The 20,749-nt window shown below is 44.0% G+C and overlaps 1 protein-coding gene across 2 annotated transcripts in view; it reads left to right on the top strand.

Annotated features, from left to right (window-relative positions):
• The first annotated feature begins 12,997 nt into the window (after positions 1–12,997).
• EOGT (EGF domain specific O-linked N-acetylglucosamine transferase) overlaps positions 12,998–20,749 on the top strand; it is a 198,417-nt gene continuing 190,665 nt past the window's right edge. For both annotated transcript variants that reach the window (XM_053720694.1, XM_053720693.1), the window contains exons 1-2: positions 12,998–13,202; positions 18,414–18,632. In XM_053720694.1, the coding sequence (XP_053576669.1) occupies positions 18,417–18,632 (216 nt within the window). In that variant the 5' untranslated portion in view covers positions 12,998–13,202; positions 18,414–18,416. The remainder of the gene's footprint in view (positions 13,203–18,413; positions 18,633–20,749) is intronic.

Raw genomic sequence — 20,749 nt, 5'->3', positions numbered from 1 at the left:
GTGATTTTAATATGAACAAAGAAGCTAAAGCAGGAATTGAGGACATAATGGTTTCCGACCACGCAATAATCTATCTCACTCTGCCCCCCGTAAGGAATTTCATAGAGAAAACACAATTTTTATTTTTTCCACTATATTTTTTGAGTAATCCCAGATTTTCTAACTGGCTTAAGCAAAAATGGAAGGATTACTGTACACATAACATTTCATATTTTAATAGGATTTAACCCTTTTGGGAAGCTGCTAAAGCTGTTTTAAGGGGTGAAATTAAGAGTTATCTAATATATATTAGAAAAAAAGCCAGGGCCCAAGAAAGTCAGTTATCTAATCAAGTTAGGAACACTTATAGGAATTATGTCGAACACCGTTCCACAGAAAGCTGGGACACTTATCAACAGGCTAGAAGAGAAAGAGATACATTTCTACAACAGAGATCTCAAATGGAAGAGGTCAAAATTAACATACAATGTAGAGGCCAGTATGGTGACTCAACTAAATACTTAGCAAAATTAATAAAGAATAGGAAGAAGAAGAATTATATCCCAGTCATCAAAGAGAATGATATTTCCTATACGGATACCAGAGAAATTAATACAGTGCTTTTCGCCTATTTTCAGAAATTATACTCTATGCAGACCACCAATAAATATAATCAAGAAAGATTCTGGTCTAAAATCCAGTTACCCCAAATCCAAGAGGACGAGTTGAGATTACTTAATGCTCCAATTACAGCAGAGGAAATTGATAAAATGATTACTAAGATGCGGTTGAATAAAGCACCTGGGCCGGATTGCCTTCCGGTACAATTTTATAGGATTTTGGCACCAGAAATTATCCCAACTTTAGAAAAACTGTTTAATAACTATTTCCATTCAGACAATGCTATCTCTTCCTATTTCTCTGCTGCTAATATTACATTAATTCTTAAGGGAAAAACCCTCAAGATCCGGCCTCCTATAGGCCTATATCTGTTCTCAACACAGATTATAAAATTTTAATGGCTATTTTAGCAGATAGGCTATCTTCATTTTTGGGTAATCTCATCCACTCTGATCAGACCGGCTTTATTAAAGCAAGGTCCTCGACAAAAAATATTCGTAAAATAGTGACTTTCCTGGACTATTTCTATTATTTAAAACAAAAGGAAGGGTTATGCCATTATTGTTTTGTTTGAATATTGTATGACAAAGATATATTCTGTTTAATTTGTTGTTCTTTTTTTTTTGTTTTTCATGATACTACTGTTCACCGGACCTTGCATGGTATATTAAGGTGGAATGTACCTGGTTGTTGGTGATGTAAATAAATATTTAAAAAAAAACAAACAAAAAAAAAAAAAACTTCCCAGCCTGTCTCCTGTTAACCTTCCATTTACAATGTACAGACCTAATCTTTTACAAACATCTAGGAGTTTTTTCCCATGTGTGTTTATTATTTTATCATAGCTGTTTCTCTGAGTGTCCATCAGGGTGTCAAAATTCATACTCTTTCCAAATATATGTTTATTTCCTTGGCTGGAGGTACAGTCCCTTGCATTGCTTGTGCGAGCATTCATGTCTCCAATTAGCATAATTTTTCCTTTTGTTTGAAAGTTTGAGATCTCCCCCTGCAGTGTATTGAAGTATTCTGGGTCATAATATGGTGATTCCAGTGATGGAATGTATATGGTACAGAGGTAGAGATTGTGAAATGTCTGTACAAGGTTCTTTGATATTTGTATCCACAGATGTGTTGCACCTCTCTTCACTGGGGTGATACATGGTTTGAGATTCTCTTTGTACCACACTAATAACCCCCCTGAGAGTCACTCTCCTTTTTTGTTGCAGGGATTATTAACTCTTTATAGTCCTTAGGGCAAGATGATGCTGTGCTTCTATCTTGACATGTCTCCTGTAACAACATAATATCAAGGTTTCATATATTTTGTTGAAAATCAGGATCTCTGATTTTGTTTCCAAAGGTGGAGGAAGTGAGTCCTTGTATATTTCAGCTGCTGATTGAGAGACTGTTCATCTTGTGTTCAGTCTATAATTAAGCTTTCAGGCTGTTAGAATTAAGGTGTTTTTTTTTCTGTCTTCTTACAGTTCATTTGTGTTATCCTGGTTTGTTTCGAAAGCTTTTCATATAGTGCATGGAGTAGTTCTTGAATTTCCCTAAGTTCTGAGTCTGCCTGCGTATTTTGTCTTCTTTTTCTTCGGAAGTCTCTGTAGTGGGCACTGTAATGGCTGTTGATAGGGGCCTGTAGGTTCCATTTGAAGGTATCAAGGATCTTTTACTTTTATTCCATGTATGTGAGTACCCAATACAGTGAGTCGTTGTTCTATCCCTGTTATTATGGGGGGGGGTCTCTTTAAATGTGAAGTATGTTGCGCTCCAGTGTTGTATCTTTTCGATTTTTGGCAAACATACGTTTGTTCAGATGAACTTGATCAAATAGGTGTGTACAGTTAATGTTGTGGTGTTGGGCCTCCATTATGTTTAGGGTTTGTGCAAAAGCATTTAGTTGCATTTTGATGTTTTGGACAATATCACTGTGTATGTCACTCCTTGGTAATAGGCTAGGATGATTTTTGTTAGTGGGAATTTATTTCTTGTGATAGTTATTAGGTCTTCCATTGCATTGTGTGGATGATTATATATTTGGGGTTATTAAAACTTGGGTTTAGAATTCTCTCTTTTGCTTTTTCCATGTTTACACATTTGTACTGGAGAACTCTCTTACCAGGGAAGAGGCGCTTTCCATCTAGGTTTTTACCATTTGTGTCCATTAAGATGAGAACATCTGTTTCAGGGGTTTGCCTTGTGTGCTCTTCTGGTTTATTTTTTATAAGATTCTGTAGTGGTTTCTCAGGGATTTCCTTAGTGGCCCCCAGTACACTAGCCAGCTGCTCTGCTTGGTTTTCTGCTCTGACTTGGGCTGTAGTCTGTTGTTGCTTGGCAGGGGGCTGTGTCTGGTCTTTGGGTGTTTTCTCTTGAGCAGACTGGGTCCCTGCTTGTGGTTCTTTCTGCCTTGTTTCTCCCAACGTCACTGTCAGTGGGTTAGGTACTATGTTGTTCTTTTGAAGGTTTGTTGTTGGTCTATGTGGAGCTATGTATTGGTTGTTTGGGTGATTTTCCTGATGACGTTTCAGTTCTTCCTTGGATTTCTTGAGATCACATTTTAATCTTTCATTGTCAATAATTAGATCAGAGATTTGTGATCTGATTTCCTGTTTGTGCTCTTGCTTGATGGTCATGAGCTCTTGCTTTACCCATTCTAGGTGATCTTTTTGTGCAAGGTCCTTTTTTGTTGATTCACGGAACTCTGCAAAGTCTCTTTCTAGTGAGGCCAAACAGTCCCTTAGAGATTTGTCAGTTATGGGTGAGTGTCACTGTTTTATTCTGTTTCTCTGTCTGTGATACCCTTGTATTTTCTGTTAATACAATAACTGATGAGGTTTTATTTAGTTCTTCTTCCCTATTAGCAAGTTCCTCTGTGTGTCTGACCCTCACCTGTCTCTGTTCTCCTCTGTGTGTTTGACCTCACATGTCTCTGTTCTCCTCTGTGTGTCTGACCCTCACATGTTTCTCTTCTTCTCTGTGTGTCTGACCCTCACATGTCTTTCTGTTCTGCTTTGTGTGTCTGACCCTCACATGTCTGTCTGTTCTTCTTTGTGTGTCTGACCCTCACATGTCTCTCTTTTCTCCTCTGTGTGACTGACCCTCACATGTCTCTCTGTTCTCCTGTGTGTCTGACCCTCACATGTCGCTGTTCTCCTCTGTGTGTCTGACCCTCACATGCCTCTGTTCTCCTCTGTGTGCCTGACCCGCACATGTCTCTCTGTACTTCTTTGTGTGTCTGACCCTCACATGTCTCTCTGTTCTTCTCTGTGTGTCTGACCCTCACATGTCTCTCTGTTCTTCTCTGTGTGTCTGACCCTCACATGTCTCTCTGTTCTTCTCTGTGTCTGACCCTCACATGTCTCTCTGTTCTTCTCTGTGTGTCTGACCTTCACATGTCTCTCTGTTCTTCTCTGTGTGTCTGACCCTCACATGTCTCTCTGTTCTTCTCTGTGTGTCTGACCCTTACATGTCTCTGTTGTCTGTGTGTATGACCCTCACATGTCTCTCTGTTCTTCTGTGTGTCTGACCCTCACTTGTCTCTGTTGTCTGTGTGTCTGACCCTCACTTGTCTCTGTTGTCTGTGTGTCTGACCCTCACTTGTCTCTTCTCCTCTGTGTGTCTGACCCTCACATGTCTCTTGTGTGTGTGTCTGACCCTAACTTGTCTCTGTTGTCTGACCCTCACTTGTCTCTGTTGTCTGACCCTCACTTGTCTCTGTTGTCTGTGTGCCTGACCCGCACATGTCTCTCTGTACTTCTTTGTGTGTCTGACCCTCACATGTCTCTCTCTTCTTCTCTGTGTGTCTGACCATCACTTGTCACTGTTGTCTGTGTGTCTGACCCTCACTTCTCTCTGTTGTCTGTGTGTCTGACCCTCACATGCCTCTCTGTTCTCCTCTGTGTGTCTGACCCTCACATGTCTCTCTGTTCTTCTCTGTATGTCTGACCCTCACGTCTCTTTGTTCTTCTCTGTGTGTCTGACCCTCACATGTATCTATGTTCCTCTCTGTGTGTCTGACCCTCACATGTCTCTCTGTTCTTCTCTGTGTGACTGACCCTCACATGTCTCTCTGTTCTTCTTTGTGTCTGACCCTCACATGTCTCTCTGTTCTTCTCTGTGTGTCTGACCCTCACTTGTCTCTGTTGTCTGTGTGTCTGACCCTCACATGTCTCTCTGTTCTTCTCTGTGTGTCTGACCCTCACTTGTCTCTGTTGTCTGTGTGTCTGACCCTCACATGTCTCTCTGTTCTTCTCTGTGTGTCTGACCCTCACTTGTCTCTGTTGTCTGTGTGTCTGACCCACACTTGTCTCTGTTGTGTGACCCTCACTTGCTCTGTTGTCTGTGTGTCTGACCCTCACTTGTCTCTGTTGTCTGTGTGTCTGACCCTCACTTGTCTCTACTCCTCTGTGTGTCTGACCCTTACATGTCTCTGTTGTCTATGTGTCTGACCCTCACATGTCTCTCTGTTCTTCTCTGTGTGTCTGACCCTCACTTGTCTCTGTTGTCTGTGTGTCTGACCCTCACATGTCTCTCTGTTCTTCTCTGTGTGTCTGACCCTCACTTGTCTCTGTTGTCTGTGTGTCTGACCCTCACATGTCTCTCTGTTCTTCTCTGTGTGTCTGACCCTCACTTGTCTCTGTTGTCTGTGTGTCTGACCCACACTTGTCTCTGTTGTGTGACCCTCACTTGCTCTGTTGTCTGTGTGTCTGACCCTCACTTGTCTCTGTTGTCTGTGTGTCTGACCCTCACTTGTCTCTACTCCTCTGTGTGTCTGACCCTTACATGTCTCTGTTGTCTATGTGTCTGACCCTCACATGTCTCTCTGTTCTTCTCTGTGTGTCTGACCCTCACTTGTCTCTGTTGTCTGACCCTCACTTGTCTCTTGTCTGTGTATCTGACCCACACTTGTCTCTGTTGTCTGACCCTCACTTGTCTCTTCTCCTCTGTGTGTCTGAGCTCACATGTCTATGTTGTCTGTGAGTCTGACCCTAACTTGTCTCTGTTGTCTGTGTGTCTGACCCACACTTGTCTCTGTTGTCTGACCCTCACTTGCTCTGTTGTCTGTGTGTCTGACTCTCACTTGCTCTGTTGTCTGTGTGTCTGACCCTCACTTGTCTCTGTTGTCTGTGTGTCTGACCCTTACATGTCTCTGTTGTCTGTGTGTCTGACCCTCACATGTCTCTCTGTTCTTCTCTGTGTGTCTGACTCTTACTTGTCTCTGTTGTCTGTGTGTCTGACCCTCACTTGTCTGTGTCTGACCCTCACGTCTCTGTTGTCTTTGTGTTTGACCCTCACTTGTCTCTGTTGTCTGTGTGTCTGACCCTCACGTCTCTGTTGTCTGTGTGTCTGACCCTCACTTGTCTCTTCTCCTCTGTGTCTGACCCTCACATGTCTCTGTTGTCTGTGTGTCTGACCCTAACTTGTCTCTGTTGTCTGTGTGTCTGACCCACACTTGTCTCTGTTGTCTGTGTGTCTGACCCACACTTGTCTCTGTTGTCTGTGTGTCTGACCCTCACTTGTCTCTGTTGTCTGTGTGCCTGACCCTCACTTGCTCTGTTGTCTGTGTGTCTGACCCTCACTTGTCTCTTCTCCTCTGTGTGTCTGACCCTCACGTCTCTGTTGTCTGTGTGTCTGACCCTCACTTGTCTCTGTTGTCTGACCCTCACTTGTCTCTGTTGTCTGACCCACACTTGTCTCTGTTGTCTGACCCACACTTGTCTCTGTTGTCTGACCCACACTTGTCTCTGTTGTCTGACCCACACTTGCTCTGTGTGTCTGACCCTCACTTGCCTCTGTTGTCTGTGTGTCTGACCCTCACTTGTCTCTTCTCCTCTGTGTGTCTGACCCTTACATGTCTCTGTTGTCTGTGTGTCTGACCCTTACATGTCTCTCTGTTCTTCTCTGTGTGTCTGACTCTCACTTGTCTCTGTTGTCTGTGTATCTGACCCTCACTTGTCTCTGTTGTCTGACCCTCACTTGTCTCGTCTGACCCTCACTTGTATCTGTTGTCTGACCCTAACTTGTCTCTGTTGTCTGTGTGTCTGACCCACACTTGTCTCTGTTGTCTGACCCACACTTGTCTCTGTTGTCTGACCCTCACTTGCTCTGTTGTCTGTGTGTCTGACTCTCACTTCCTCTGTTGTCTGTGTGTCTGACCCTCACTTGTCTCTTCTCCTCTGTGTGTCTGACCCTCACTTGTCTCTGTTGTCTGTGTGTCTGACCCATACTTGTCTCTGTTGTCTGACCCACACTTGTCTCTGCTGTCTGACCCTCACGTCTCTGTCCTCCTCTGCGTGTCTGACCCTCACTTGTCTCTTCTCCTCTGTGTGTCTGACCCTTACATGTCTCTGTTGTCTGTGTGCCTGACCCTCACATGTCTCTCTGTTCTTCTCTGTGTGTCTGACTCTCACTTGTCTCTGTTGTCTGTGTATCTGACCCTCACTTGTCTCTGTTGTCTGACCCTCACTTGTCTCTTGTCTGTGTGTCTGACCCTCACTTGTCTCTGTTGTCTGACCCTAACTTGTCTCTGTTGTCTGTGTGTCTGACCCACACTTGTCTCTGTTGTCTGACCCACACTTGTCTCTGTTGTCTGACCCTCACTTGCTCTGTTGTCTGACCCTCACTTGTCTCTTCTCCTCTGTGTGTCTGACCCTCACTTGTCTCTGTTGTCTGTGTGTCTGACCCATACTTGTCTCTGTTGTCTGACCCACACTTGTCTCTGTTGTCTGACCCTCACGTCTCTGTCCTCCTCTGCGTGTCTGACCCTCACTTGTCTCTTCTCCTCTGTGTGTCTGACCCTTACATGTCTCTGTTGTCTGTGTGTCTGACCCTCACATGTCTCTCTGTTCTTCTCTGTGTGTCTGACCCTCACTTGTCTCTGTTGTCTGTGTGTCTGACCCTCACTTGTCTCTGTTGTCTGTGTCTGACCCTCACGTCTCTGTTGTCTTTGTGTCTGACCCTCACGTCTCTGTTGTCGGTGTGTCTGACCCTCACTTGTCTCTTCTCCTCTGTGTGTCTGACCCTCACATGTCTCTGTTGTCTGTGTGTCTGACCCTAACTTGTCTCTGTTGTCTGTGTGTCTGACCCACACTTGTCTCTGTTGTCTGACCCTCACTTGTCTCTGTTGTCTGTGTGCCTGACCCTCACTTGCTCTGCTGTCTGTGTGTCTGACCCTCACTTGTCTCTTCTCCTCTGTGTGTCTGACCCTCACGTCTCTGTTGTCTGTGTGTCTGACCCTCACTTGTCTCTGTTGTCTGACCCTCAGTTGCTCTGTGTGTCTGACCCTCACTTGTCTCTGTTGTCTGTGTGTCTGACCCTCACTTGTCTCTTCTCCTCTGTGTGTCTGACCCTTACATGTCTCTGTCGTCTGTGTGTCTGACCCTCACATGTCTCTCTGTTCTTCTCTGTGTGTCTGACTCTCACTTGTCTCTGTTGTCTGTGTATCTGACCCTCACTTGTCTCTGTTGTCTGTGTGTCTGACCCTCACGTCTCTGTTGTCTGTGTGTCTGACCCTCACTTGTCTCTGTTGCCTGACCATCACTTGTCTCTGTTGTCTGTGTGTCTGACCCACACTTGTCTCTGTTGTCTGACCCTCACTTGTCTCTGTTGTCTGACCCTCACTTGTCTCTGTTGTCTGTGTGTCTGACCCACACTTGTCTCTGTTGTCTGACCCACACTTGTCTCTGTTGTCTGACCCTCACTTGCTCTGTTGTCTGTGTCTGACCCTCACTTGTCTCTGTTGTCTGTGTGTCTGACCCTCACTTGTCTCTTCTCCTCTGTGTGTCTGACCCTCACTTGTCTCTGTTGTCTGTGTGTCTGACCCACACTTGTCTCTGTTGTCTGACCCTCACGTCTCTGTCCTCCTCTGCGTGTCTGACCCTCACATGTCTCTGTTCTCCTCTGTGTCTCTGACCCTCACATGTCTCTCTGTTCTTCTCTGTGCTTCTGACCCTCACTTGTCACTGTTGTCTTTGTGTCTGACCCTCACTTGTCTCTGTTGTCTGACCCTCACATGTCTCTCTGTTCTCCTCTGTGTGTCTGACCCTCACATGTCTCTCTGTTCTTCTCTGTGTGTCTGACCCTCACATGTCTCTCTGTTCTCCTGTGTGTGTCTGAACCTCACATGTCTCTCTGTCCTTCTCTGTGTGTCTGACCCTCACATGTCTCTCTGTTCTTCTGTGTGTCTGACCCTCACATGTCTCTGTTGTCTGTGTGTCTGACCCTCACTTGTCTCTTCTCCTCTGTGTGTCTGACCCACACATGTCTCTGTTGTCTGTGTGTCTGACCCACACATGTCTCTGTTGTCTGACCCTCACTTGTCTCTGTTGTCTGTGTGCCTGACCCTCACTTGCTCTGTTGTCTGTGTGTCTGACCCTCACTTGCTCTGTTGTCTGTGTGTCTGACCCTCACTTGTCTCTGTTGTCTGCCTGACCCTCACTTGTCTCTGTTGTCTGTGTGTCTGACCCTCACTTGTCTCTTCTCCTCTGTGTGTCTGACCCTCACATGTCTCTCTGTTCTTCTCTGTGTGTCTGACCCTCACTTGTCACTGTTGTCTGTGTGTCTGACCCTCACATGTCTCTCTGTTCTCCTCTGTGTGTCTGACCCTCACATGTCTCTCTGTTCTTCTCTGTGTGTCTGACCCTCACATGTCTCTCTGTTCTTCTCTGTGTGTCTGACCCTCACATGTCTCTCTGTTCTTCTCTGTGTGTCTGACCCTCACATGTCTCTCTGTTCTCCTGTGTGTGTCTGACCCTCACATGTATCTCTGTCCTTCTCTGTGTGTCTGACCCTCACATGTCTCTCTGTTCTTCTCAGTGTGTCTGACCCTCACTTGTCACTGTTGTCTGTGTGTCTGACCCTCACATGTCTCTCTGTTCTCCTCTGTGTGTCTGACCCTCACATGTCTCTCTGTTCTCCTCTGTGTGTCTGACCCTCACATGTCTCTCTGTTCTTCTGTGTGTCTGACCCTCACATGTCTCTGTTGTCTGTGTGTCTGACCCTCACTTGTCTCTTCTCCTCTGTGTGTCTGACCCACACATGTCTCTGTTGTCTGTGTGTCTGACCCACACATGTCTCTGTTGTCTGACCCTCACTTGTCTCTGTTGTCTGTGTGCCTGACCCTCACTTGCTCTGTTGTCTGTGTGTCTGACCCTCACTTGCTCTGTTGTCTGTGTGTCTGACCCTCACTTGTCTCTGTTGTCTGCCTGACCCTCACTTGTCTCTGTTGTCTGTGTGTCTGACCCTCACTTGTCTCTTCTCCTCTGTGTGTCTGACCCTCACATGTCTCTCTGTTCTTCTCTGTGTGTCTGACCCTCACTTGTCACTGTTGTCTGTGTGTCTGACCCTCACATGTCTCTCTGTTCTCCTCTGTGTGTCTGACCCTCACATGTCTCTCTGTTCTTCTCTGTGTGTCTGACCCTCACATGTCTCTCTGTTCTTCTCTGTGTGTCTGACCCTCACATGTCTCTCTGTTCTTCTCTGTGTGTCTGACCCTCACATGTCTCTCTGTTCTCCTGTGTGTGTCTGACCCTCACATGTATCTCTGTCCTTCTCTGTGTGTCTGACCCTCACATGTCTCTCTGTTCTTCTCAGTGTGTCTGACCCTCACTTGTCACTGTTGTCTGTGTGTCTGACCCTCACATGTCTCTCTGTTCTCCTCTGTGTGTCTGACCCTCACATGTCTCTGTTCTCCTCTGTGTCTCTGACCCTCACGTCTCTCTGTTCTTCTCTGTGCTTCTGACCCTCACTTGTCACTGTTGTCTTTGTGTCTGACCCTCACTTGTCTCTGTTGTCTGACCCTCACATGTCTCTCTGTTCTCCTCTGTGTGTCTGACCCTCACATGTCTCTCTGTTCTTCTCTGTGTGTCTGACCCTCACATGTCTCTCTGTTCTCCTGTGTGTGTCTGAACCTCACATGTCTCTCTGTCCTTCTCTGTGTGTCTGACCCTCACATGTCTCTCTGTTCTTCTCAGTGTGTCTGACCCTCACTTGTCACTGTTGTCTGTGTGTCTGACCCTCACATGTCTCTCTGTTCTCCTCTGTGTGTCTGACCCTCACATGTCTCTCTGTTCTTCTCTGTGTGTCTGACCCTCACATGTCTCTCTGTTCTCCTCTGTGTGTCTGACCCTCACATGTCTCTCTGTTCTTCTGTGTGTCTGACCCTCACATGTCTCTGTTGTCTGTGTGTCTGACCCTCACTTGTCTCTTCTCCTCTGTGTGTCTGACCCACACATGTCTCTGTTGTCTGTGTGTCTGACCCACACATGTCTCTGTTGTCTGACCCTCACTTGTCTCTGTTGTCTGTGTGCCTGACCCTCACTTGCTCTGTTGTCTGTGTGTCTGACCCTCACTTGCTCTGTTGTCTGTGTGTCTGACCCTCACTTGTCTCTGTTGTCTGCCTGACCCTCACTTGTCTCTGTTGTCTGTGTGTCTGACCCTCACTTGTCTCTTCTCCTCTGTGTGTCTGACCCTCACATGTCTCTCTGTTCTTCTCTGTGTGTCTGACCCTCACTTGTCACTGTTGTCTGTGTGTCTGACCCTCACATGTCTCTCTGTTCTCCTCTGTGTGTCTGACCCTCACATGTCTCTCTGTTCTTCTCTGTGTGTCTGACCCTCACATGTCTCTCTGTTCTTCTCTGTGTGTCTGACCCTCACATGTCTCTCTGTTCTTCTCTGTGTGTCTGACCCTCACATGTCTCTCTGTTCTCCTGTGTGTGTCTGACCCTCACATGTATCTCTGTCCTTCTCTGTGTGTCTGACCCTCACATGTCTCTCTGTTCTTCTCAGTGTGTCTGACCCTCACTTGTCACTGTTGTCTGTGTGTCTGACCCTCACATGTCTCTCTGTTCTCCTCTGTGTGTCTGACCCTCACATGTCTCTCTGTTCTTCTCTGTGTGTCTGATCCTCACATGTCTCTCTGTTCTTCTCTGTGTGTCTGACCCTCACATGTCTCTGTTGTCTGTGTGTCTGACCCTCACTTGTCTCTGTTGTCTGTGTGTCTGACCCTCACTTGTCTCTTCTCCTCTGTGTGTCTGACCCTCACATGTCTCTGTTGTCTGTGTGTCTGACCCACACTTGTGTCTGCTGTCTGACCCTCACTTGCTCTGTTGTCTGTGTGCCTGACCCTCACTTGTCTCTGTTGTCTGACCCTCACATGTCTCTCTGTTCTCCTCTGTGTGTCTGACCCTCACATGTCTCTCTGTTCTGTGTGTCTGACCCTCACATGTCTCTCTGTTCTTCTCTGTGTGTCTGACCCTCACATGTCGCTCTGTTCTTCTGTGTGTGTCTGACCCTCACATGTCGCTCTGTTCTTCTGTGTGTGTCTGACCCTCACGTCTCTCTGTTCTTCTCTGTGTGTCTGACCCTCACATGTCTCTCTGTTCTTCTCTGTGTGTTTGACCCTCACATGTCTCTCTGTTCTTCTCTGTGTGTCTGACCCTCACATGTCTCTGTTGTCTGTGTGTCTGACCCTCACATGTCTCTCTGTTCTTCTCTGTGTGTCTGACCCTCACTTGTCTCTGTTGTCTGTGTGTCTGACCCTCACTTGTCTTTTCTCCTCTGTGTGTCTGACCCTCACTTGCTCTGTTGTCTGTCTGACCCTCACTTGTCTCTGTTGTCTGTGTGTCTGACCCTCACTTGTCTCTTCTCCTCTGTGTGTCTGACCCTCACATGTCTCTGTTGTCTGTGTGTCTGGCCCTCACTTGTCTCTGTTGTCTGTGTGTCTGACCCACACTTGTCTCTGTTGTCTGTGTGTCTGACCCACACTTGTCTCTGTTGTCTGACCCTCACTTGTCTCTGTTGTCTGACCCTCACTTGTCTCTGTTGTCTGACCCTCACTTGTCTCTGTTGTCTGACCCTCACTTGTCTCTTCTCCTCTGTGTGTCTGACCCTCACTTGTCTCTGTTGTCTGACCCACACTTGTCTCTGTTGTCTGACCCTCACTTGCTCTGTTGTCTGTGTGTCTGACCCTCACTTTTCTCTTCTCCTGTGTGCCTGACCCTCACATGTCTCTGTTGTCTGTGTGTCTGACCCTCACTTGTCTCTGTTGTCTGTGTGTCTGACCCTCACTTGTCTCTGTTGTCTGTGTGTCTGACCCACACTTGTCTCTGTTCTCTTCTATGTGTCTGACCCTCACTTATCTCTGTTGTCTGTGTGTCTGACCCTCACTTGTCTATGGTGTCTGTGTGTCAGTCTGACCCTCACTTGTCTCTTCTCCTCTGTGTGTCTGTCAGTCTGACCCTCACTTGTCTCTGTTGTCTGTCCCTCTGTCTGACCCTTGTATGTTCCCACGCCCTGTCCCTCCCTTGTTATGTCACAGGTGTCTCACTGTTTCCCAGTCACCCTCCGGTCTCTCTGGCTCAGTCCCCGCCCGGTTTCCTGTCTGACTTCCCCCGGTTATGACGCCCTCCCGGCCCCCCGCCCCTTCTGCTTAGACCAAGACCACCGGCTGCTGGGCAATGCGGGGATCGGATAACGGGGGAGACTGACCGTGTGCTCTTCTGTACCACATCCCCTGACCCCGGTACAGCCTCAGCCGGGGGCACAATCACCGCTTTCCCACGGTGTTGTTTAACTCATTGTCTGCCTGAGACCAGCACTGGGTGAGTGAAGCGCCTTGAGGAAATAACAGAAGTTTGTTTAAATTAAATTGCTTTATAAATTTGTAATGTGATTACTGTAACATTATTATCATATCGTGTTATGTTCATCTTTTAACTATTTTACTGCCAGATCATCACTATAACACGAGATTGTCCCAGTCTGCGAACCTGAGCAGAATTAACGCTATACATAACCTTACTACTGGTATAGTTAGTCACCCAAAAGGGAAACTACAAAAAAATAATATTAATGAAAAAAGTTATGCCTAAAAAGTTGACTATATTAACCCATTTTTAAATGTCAAATGTCATCAGTTTCCATGTAATTGCATTAAGTTTATTTCTTTTAATTACTGAATTATAAGCTTGTTTAAAAAAAAGATTATTGAGTTTAACCCCCCCCCACCCCATCAAATCTCAAGAAGGATCTTGTTCTAAGATGAGTTTTACACTTAGTTTTATAGATTCAGGTTAGGGCTAGAGAGTTAAACCTGAGGCTCCCCTAGTATTCTGGCCATTGTGACATCATGTCTGCAGTATTATGACAGCTACACTATTGCTGTCTGGTGGCATTCTGGCCATTGTGACATCAGGTCTGCAGTATTATGACAGCTACACTATTGCTGTCTGGTGGCATTCTGGCCATTGTGACATCAGGTCTGCAGTATTATGACAGCTACACTATTGCTGTCTGGTGGCATTCTGGCCATTGTGACATCAGGTCTGCAGTATTATGACAGCTACACTATTGCTGTCTGGTGGCATTCTGGCCATTGTGACATCAGGTCTGCAATATTATGACAGCTACACTATTGCTGTCTGGTGGCATTCTGGGCATTGTGACATCAGGTCTGCAGTATTATGACAGCTACACTATTGCTGTCTGGTGGCATTCTGGCCATTGTGACATCAGGTCTGCAGTATTATGACATCTACAATATTGCTGTCTGGTGGCATTCTGGCCATTGTGACATCAGGTCTGCAGTATTATGACATCTACACTATTGCTGTCTGGTGGCATTCTGGCCATTGTGACATCAGGTCTGCAATATTATGACAGCTACACTATTGCTGTCTGGTGGCATTCTTGTCATTGTGACATCAGGTCTGCAGTATTATGACAGCTACACTATTGCTGTCTGATGGCATTCTTGCCATTGTGACATCAGGTCTGCAGTATTATGACAGCTACAATATTGCTGTCTGGTGGCATTCTGGACATTGTGACATCAGGTCTGCAGTATTATGACAGCTACACTATTGCTGTCTGGTGGCATTCTGGCCATTGTGACATCAGGTCTGCAGTATTATGACAGCTACACTATTGCTGTCTGGTGGCATTCTGGCCATTGTGACATCAGGTCTGCAGTATTATGACAGCTACACTATTGCTGTCTGGTGGCATTCTTGCCATTGTGACATCCTGTCTGCAGTATTGTGACAGCTACACTATTGCTGTCTGGTGGCATTCTTGTCATTGTGACATCGTCTGCAATATTATGACATCTACACTATTGCTGTCTGGTGGCATTCTGGACATTGTGACATCAGGTCTGCAGTATTATGACAGCTACACTATTGCTGTCTGGTGGCATTCTTGCCATTGTGACATCAGGTCTGCAGTATTATGACAGCTACACTATTGCTGTCTGGTGGCATTCTTGCCATTGTGACATCCTGTCTGCAGTATTGTGACAGCTACACTATTGCTGTCTGGTGGCATTCTTGTCATTGTGACATCGTCTGCAATATTATGACATCTACACTATTGCTGTCTGGTGGCATTCTGGACATTGTGACATCAGGTCTGCAGTATTATGACAGCTACACTATTGCTGTCTGGTGGCATTCTTGCCATTGTGACATCAGGTCTGCAGTATTATGACAGCTACACTATTGCTGTCTGGTGGCATTCTGGCCATTGTGACATCAGGTCTGCAGTATTATGACAGCTACACTATTGCTGTCTGGTGGCATTCTGGCCACTGTGACATCCTGTCTGCAGTATTATGACAGCTACACTATTGCTGTCTGGTGGCATTCTGGCCATTGTGACATCCTGTCTGCAGTATTATGACAGCTACAATATTGCTGTCTGGTGGCATTCTGGCCATTGTGACATCAGGTCTGCAGTATTATGACAGCTACAATATTGCTGTGTGGTGGCATTCTGGCCATTGTGACATCAGGTCTGCAGTATTATGACAGCTACACTATTGCTGTCTGGTGGCTTTCTGGACATTGTGACATCAGGTCTGCAGTATTATGACAGCTACACTATTGCTGTCTGGTGGCATTCTGGACATTGTGACATCAGGTCTGCAGTATTATGACAGCTACACTATTGCTGTCTGGTGGCATTCTGGACATTGTGACATCATGTCTGCAGTATTATGACAGCTACACTATTGCTGTCTGGTGGCATTCTGGCCATTGTGACATCCTTCTGCAGTATTATGACAGCTACACTATTGCTGTCTGGTGGCATTCTGGCCATTGTGACATCAGGTCTGCAGTATTATGACAGCTACACTATTGCTGTCTGGTGGCATTCTGGCCATTGTGACATCAGGTCTGCAGTATTATGACAGCTACACTATTGCTGTCTGGTGGCATTCTGGCCATTGTGACATCAGGTCTGCAGTATTATGACAGCTACACTATTGCTGTCTGGTGGCATTCTGGCCATTGTGACATCAGGTCTGCAGTATTATGACAGCTACACTATTGCTGTCTGGTGGCATTCTGGACATTGTGACATCATGTCTGCAGTATTATGACAGCTACACTATTGCTGTCTGGTGGCATTCTGGACATTGTGACATCAGGTCTGCAGTATTATGACAGCTACACTATTGCGGTCTGGTGGCTTTCCTAATGAAAATAATAACAGCTGGACAATTATTTAATAAAATGTATAAATGTGTAAGTCAATTGTACTTGAAATTTTTTAACTGGCTTAAAGAGACATCAAAGTAAAAATTTGATGATTGAGATAGAACTTGCAATTAAATAAAACAACTTCACAATTTACTTATATCATCAAATTGTTCAGTCATTCTATAGGCACAATTTCTGAGGCACCAGCTGCTATTGAGCTTCAAAGGTTCGCAAGTACACAAATATAAGTCTGTGATGGGCTCATTGTTTTCACGTGTTTCAGGGTACAGGGGAGTGAAAGGAAACTGAGATCTGTCATAAAAATAGCTGCTTGTTTGGAATTAAAAATGTAATTGCATTGTCTTTTTATTATGCATGTGTATATTATGCAATTCTACTGTGTAATGGTCTTAAAGGGACATAATACTCATATGCTAAATCACTTGAAACTGATGCAGTATAACTGTAAAAAGCTGACAGGAAAATATCACCTGAGCATCTCTATGTAAAAAAGGAAGATATTTTACCTCACAATCTCCTCAGCTCAGCAGAGTTAGTTCTGTGTAAAAAGTTATACTTCACCTGCTCCCAGCTGCAGGTAAAAATAAAAAAAAAATGAAGAAATGAACAGCAGCCAATCAGCATCAGCAGTGCTGAGGTCATGAACTCTTACTGTGATCTCATGAGATTTGACTTAACTCTCATGAGATTTCATAGTAAGCTTCCTTTACCTGATTGGTGAAATAATATGAGAGTTCACGAGGGTCATCCTTTCAGCTGTCCCAGGACAGACACACTAAAATGCTGCTTAGAATTCCTTTACAATGGGAGCTGGCTACTGAGGAACTTTTGAGGTAAAATATCTTTCTTTTTTACATAGAGATGTTCAGGTGATATTTTCTAGTCAGCTTTTTACAGCTATGCTGCATCACTTTCAAGTGTTTAAACATTTGGGTATTATGGCCCTTTAAATATTTATAAATTCAAAGTTTAATTTTCATATGGATTGTGAAATCAAAGTAAATTCTGATATTCTCAGTTTTGATAAATAAGATGAACATAATTTTGTACCTGTATGTTTTAGGGAAAATGCTTTTTTTTTCTTTATTTTTTGTTATTTTTTAAAAAAACACAAAATAAATATTTGGGTGTACAAATATGACATAAAAATGTCCTGCAGAGCCAGGAATTGGCAAAGACTGGAAAGGACATTTCAGTTTCTCCAGCCTCAGCAATTCATGAGTTAGAGCCCTTCACTGAAGAATGAAAAGGTGTGTGAGCGTTGGCAAAGGGCAGAACAGAATAATATGATCTGGTGATGCTGTTCCATTCATTGTAAAAAAAAATATCACTAAAACAGTGCGTTATACTTAATATAAATCACAGTAATATGTATTATTCGTCATTTAATTTGAGACAGGTTCATTACTTCATGTCACTGTCCCACAAGGGGGCTGTGTTCTCTACAGGAAGGCAAATAAGCAGGTTTTTCTTTGAAGTGTTGCTAGGTGACACCATAAAATAGCTACAGTTCATTTCCCATGCTAAGTAGAGGACATTTATTACATTAGAACTTCGGTTTTGTAATGGTAGAATGGTTTCTAACTCCTCAGTTAGCAAGAAAACAATTAATTTGTTTGCTTTTTGTTAACACATTCTGTTTCTTTTTATGTTTACTTTGATTTTAAAATATATATATATTTTTGTTACTTAAGGGAAAGATTCTGTTGGGAAAAGCTACCCCCCCCCCCCCAGATATTTCCTTCTACAATTTATCAGCCACAGGTTTTAGTATATTATCTTCAGTGTTTTGGGACCCTGTCTTAAAAGGAATGTATCAAATAGTGAATGACAAGCAGCTAATCAGGGGACAGATGAAGGTAGGGTCTTGATACGACTGTCTGCAGCTGTCCATGCCATACTTCAGAGCAGACTCATGCTCCAGCTCAGACCTTATATCCAACCCATTTTCCTCTGAAGCCCCTGTAAATGAAACACTCACATCAGACCTCAGATCAGAGCCATTTTCCTCTGTAGCCACTGTCAATCAAATGCTCACATCAGACCTCAGATCAGAAACAAGGTCCTGTCAGACATAAGCTCACAAATGATCTGACCAAAATTAGACAGCCAGTTGAAATGCTGACGTCAAGTTAAATACATGGACACCTGGCAACCCCAAACCAGGTGGCAAAATTCCCACTGAGAACTAGAACAAATGTAAAAGTTCAACTAATTTACTAAAATACTTTCAGTCTTGGTTACATGTCAGAGTCCCTTTAATAAACATATGCTAATTATGTTTAATATATTCTGTGCAACTTGTTTCAGATAATGCAGATCATTACATCTCTTCTGAAGCTAGGAGCGCTTTTTCAATTCATCCATTTTACCAAACAACATGAAATAGAGTTTTCTACTGCAAATCTATCAAAATGGATGTTTAATTACAGAAGCATTAATTTGCCAGAAAATCACATTCCATATTATTTACACAACAACCAAGCCATTGCGTACCTCTGCAGCGAAGACCCTCATTGCCCATTTAAGGTAAGCCTACCTAAGTTAAAAAGTTGTTAAAATTTATATTTGATAATATAAGTAAATTGGATTATTCTGTAAAATTGCATGTTCTAACTAAACCATGAAAGTTTAATTTTGACTTTACTGTCTCTTGTTTTCCCTGTTATAAATCAAATATTGTCTCTAAGGATTGCAATTCCTTACAAAAAGAAGCAAATCAAAATCTCGTGATATTTTCACACAGCAATTCTGATTGGCTGTTAGGGGCCTATCTCTTTGTCCGTCTATTTGTCAGTCTGTCACTTTCTGTGTGCCTGGGTCTGTCTGTATGTATCACTGTCTGACTATCTATTTATCTGTCAGTCTGTCACTTTCTGTGTGCCTGGGTCTGTCTGTATGTATCACTGTCTGACTATCTATTTATCTGTCAGTCTGTCACTTTCTGTGTGCCTGGGTCTGTCTGTATGTATCACTGTCTGACTATCTATTTATCTGTCAGTCTGTCACTTTCTGTGTGCCTGGGTCTGTCTGTATGTATCACTGTCTGACTATCTATTTATCTGTCAGTCTGTCACTTTCTGTGTGCCTGGGTCTGTCTGTATGTATCACTGTCTATCTATTTGTCATTCTGTCTGTCACTTTCTGTGTGCCTGGGTCTGTATGTATGTATCACTGTCTGTCTATCTATTTATCTGTCAGTCTGTCACTTTCTGTGTGCCTGGGTCTGTCTGTATGTATCACTGTCTGTCTATCTAATTTATCAGTCTGTCTGTCACTTTCTGTGTGCCTGGGTCTGTCTGTATGTATCACTGTCTGACAATCTATTTATCTGTCAGTCTGTCACTTTCTGTGTGACTGGGTCTGTCTGTATGTATCACTGTCTGTCTATCTAATTTATCAGTCTGTCTGTCACTTTCTGTGTGACTGGGTCTGTCTGTATGTATCACTGTCTGTCTATCTAATTTATCAGTCTGTCTGTCACTTTCTGTGTGACTGGGTCTGTCTGTATGTATCACTGTCTATCTATTTGTCATTCTGTCTGTCACTTTCTGTGTGCCTGGGTCTGTATGTATGTATCACTGTCTGACAATCTATTTATCTGTCAGTCTGTCACTTTCTGTGTGCCTGGGTCTGTCTGTATGTATCACTGTCTATCTATTTGTCATTCTGTCTGTCACTTTCTGTGTGCCTGGGTCTGTATGTATGTATCACTGTCTGTCTATCTAATTTATCAGTCTGTCTGTTACTTTCTGTGTGCCTGGGTCTGTCTGTATGTATCACTGTCTATCTATTTGTCATTCTGTCTGTCACTTTCTGTGTGCCTGGGTCTGTATGTATGTATCACTGTCTGTCTATCTAATTTATCAGTCTGTCTGTCACTTTCTGTGTGCCTGGGTCTGTCTGTATGTATCACTGTCTATCTATTTGTCATTCTGTCTGTCACTTTCTGTGTGCCTGGGTCTGTCTGTATGTATCACTGTCTGTCTATCTATTTGTCAGTTTGTCTGTCACTTTCTGTGTGCCTGGGTCTGTCTGTATGTATCACTGTCTATCTATTTGTCATTCTGTCTGTCACTTTCTGTGTGCCTGGGTCTGTCTGTATGTATCACTGTCTATCTATTTGTCATTCTGTCTGTCCCTTTCTATGTGCCTGGGTCTGTCTTTATGTATATAATTTACCTTTCTCTGAGTCTCACACAATATGGCTTGATTACTAGCTATACTTTGTATTCTATTTAACATGTCATTTGATTGTTAATGTTTTTTTCCAAAATGTAAATAAATATGTCCTATGTACCTTTGTAGGAAACTCTAATTCTTTCTGGGAGAGGATGTTAAGGCTTTTAGCTAAAGCATACATCAGGGGATAAGGGCTTCCTAGTTTTAGTTAAGATGAAAACCTAAAAAAAAGGAATAATTTTCATTAACATAGGTATAGACTTGCAATAGCCATTTATTAAATTTTTGGAGGAATGAACCTGCACTGGGTTGCAATAAAATAAAAGGGACATACCAATAAAGATACTGTATGTTCAGCTCAGCATGCCATTCTTAAAGGGATATAGAAGTACAAAAAGGGAAACGTTAGAGCATTTTATTATTGCACTACTACATGAATATAACAGTGTTTAACCCTTGCAGAG

Source organism: Bombina bombina, chromosome 7 (assembly GCF_027579735.1).
Source record: "Bombina bombina isolate aBomBom1 chromosome 7, aBomBom1.pri, whole genome shotgun sequence".
Classification (NCBI taxonomy): domain Eukaryota; kingdom Metazoa; phylum Chordata; class Amphibia; order Anura; family Bombinatoridae; genus Bombina; species Bombina bombina.
Note: the sequence above shows the minus strand (reverse complement) of the source record. Positions and strands in the feature narration are given on the sequence as shown.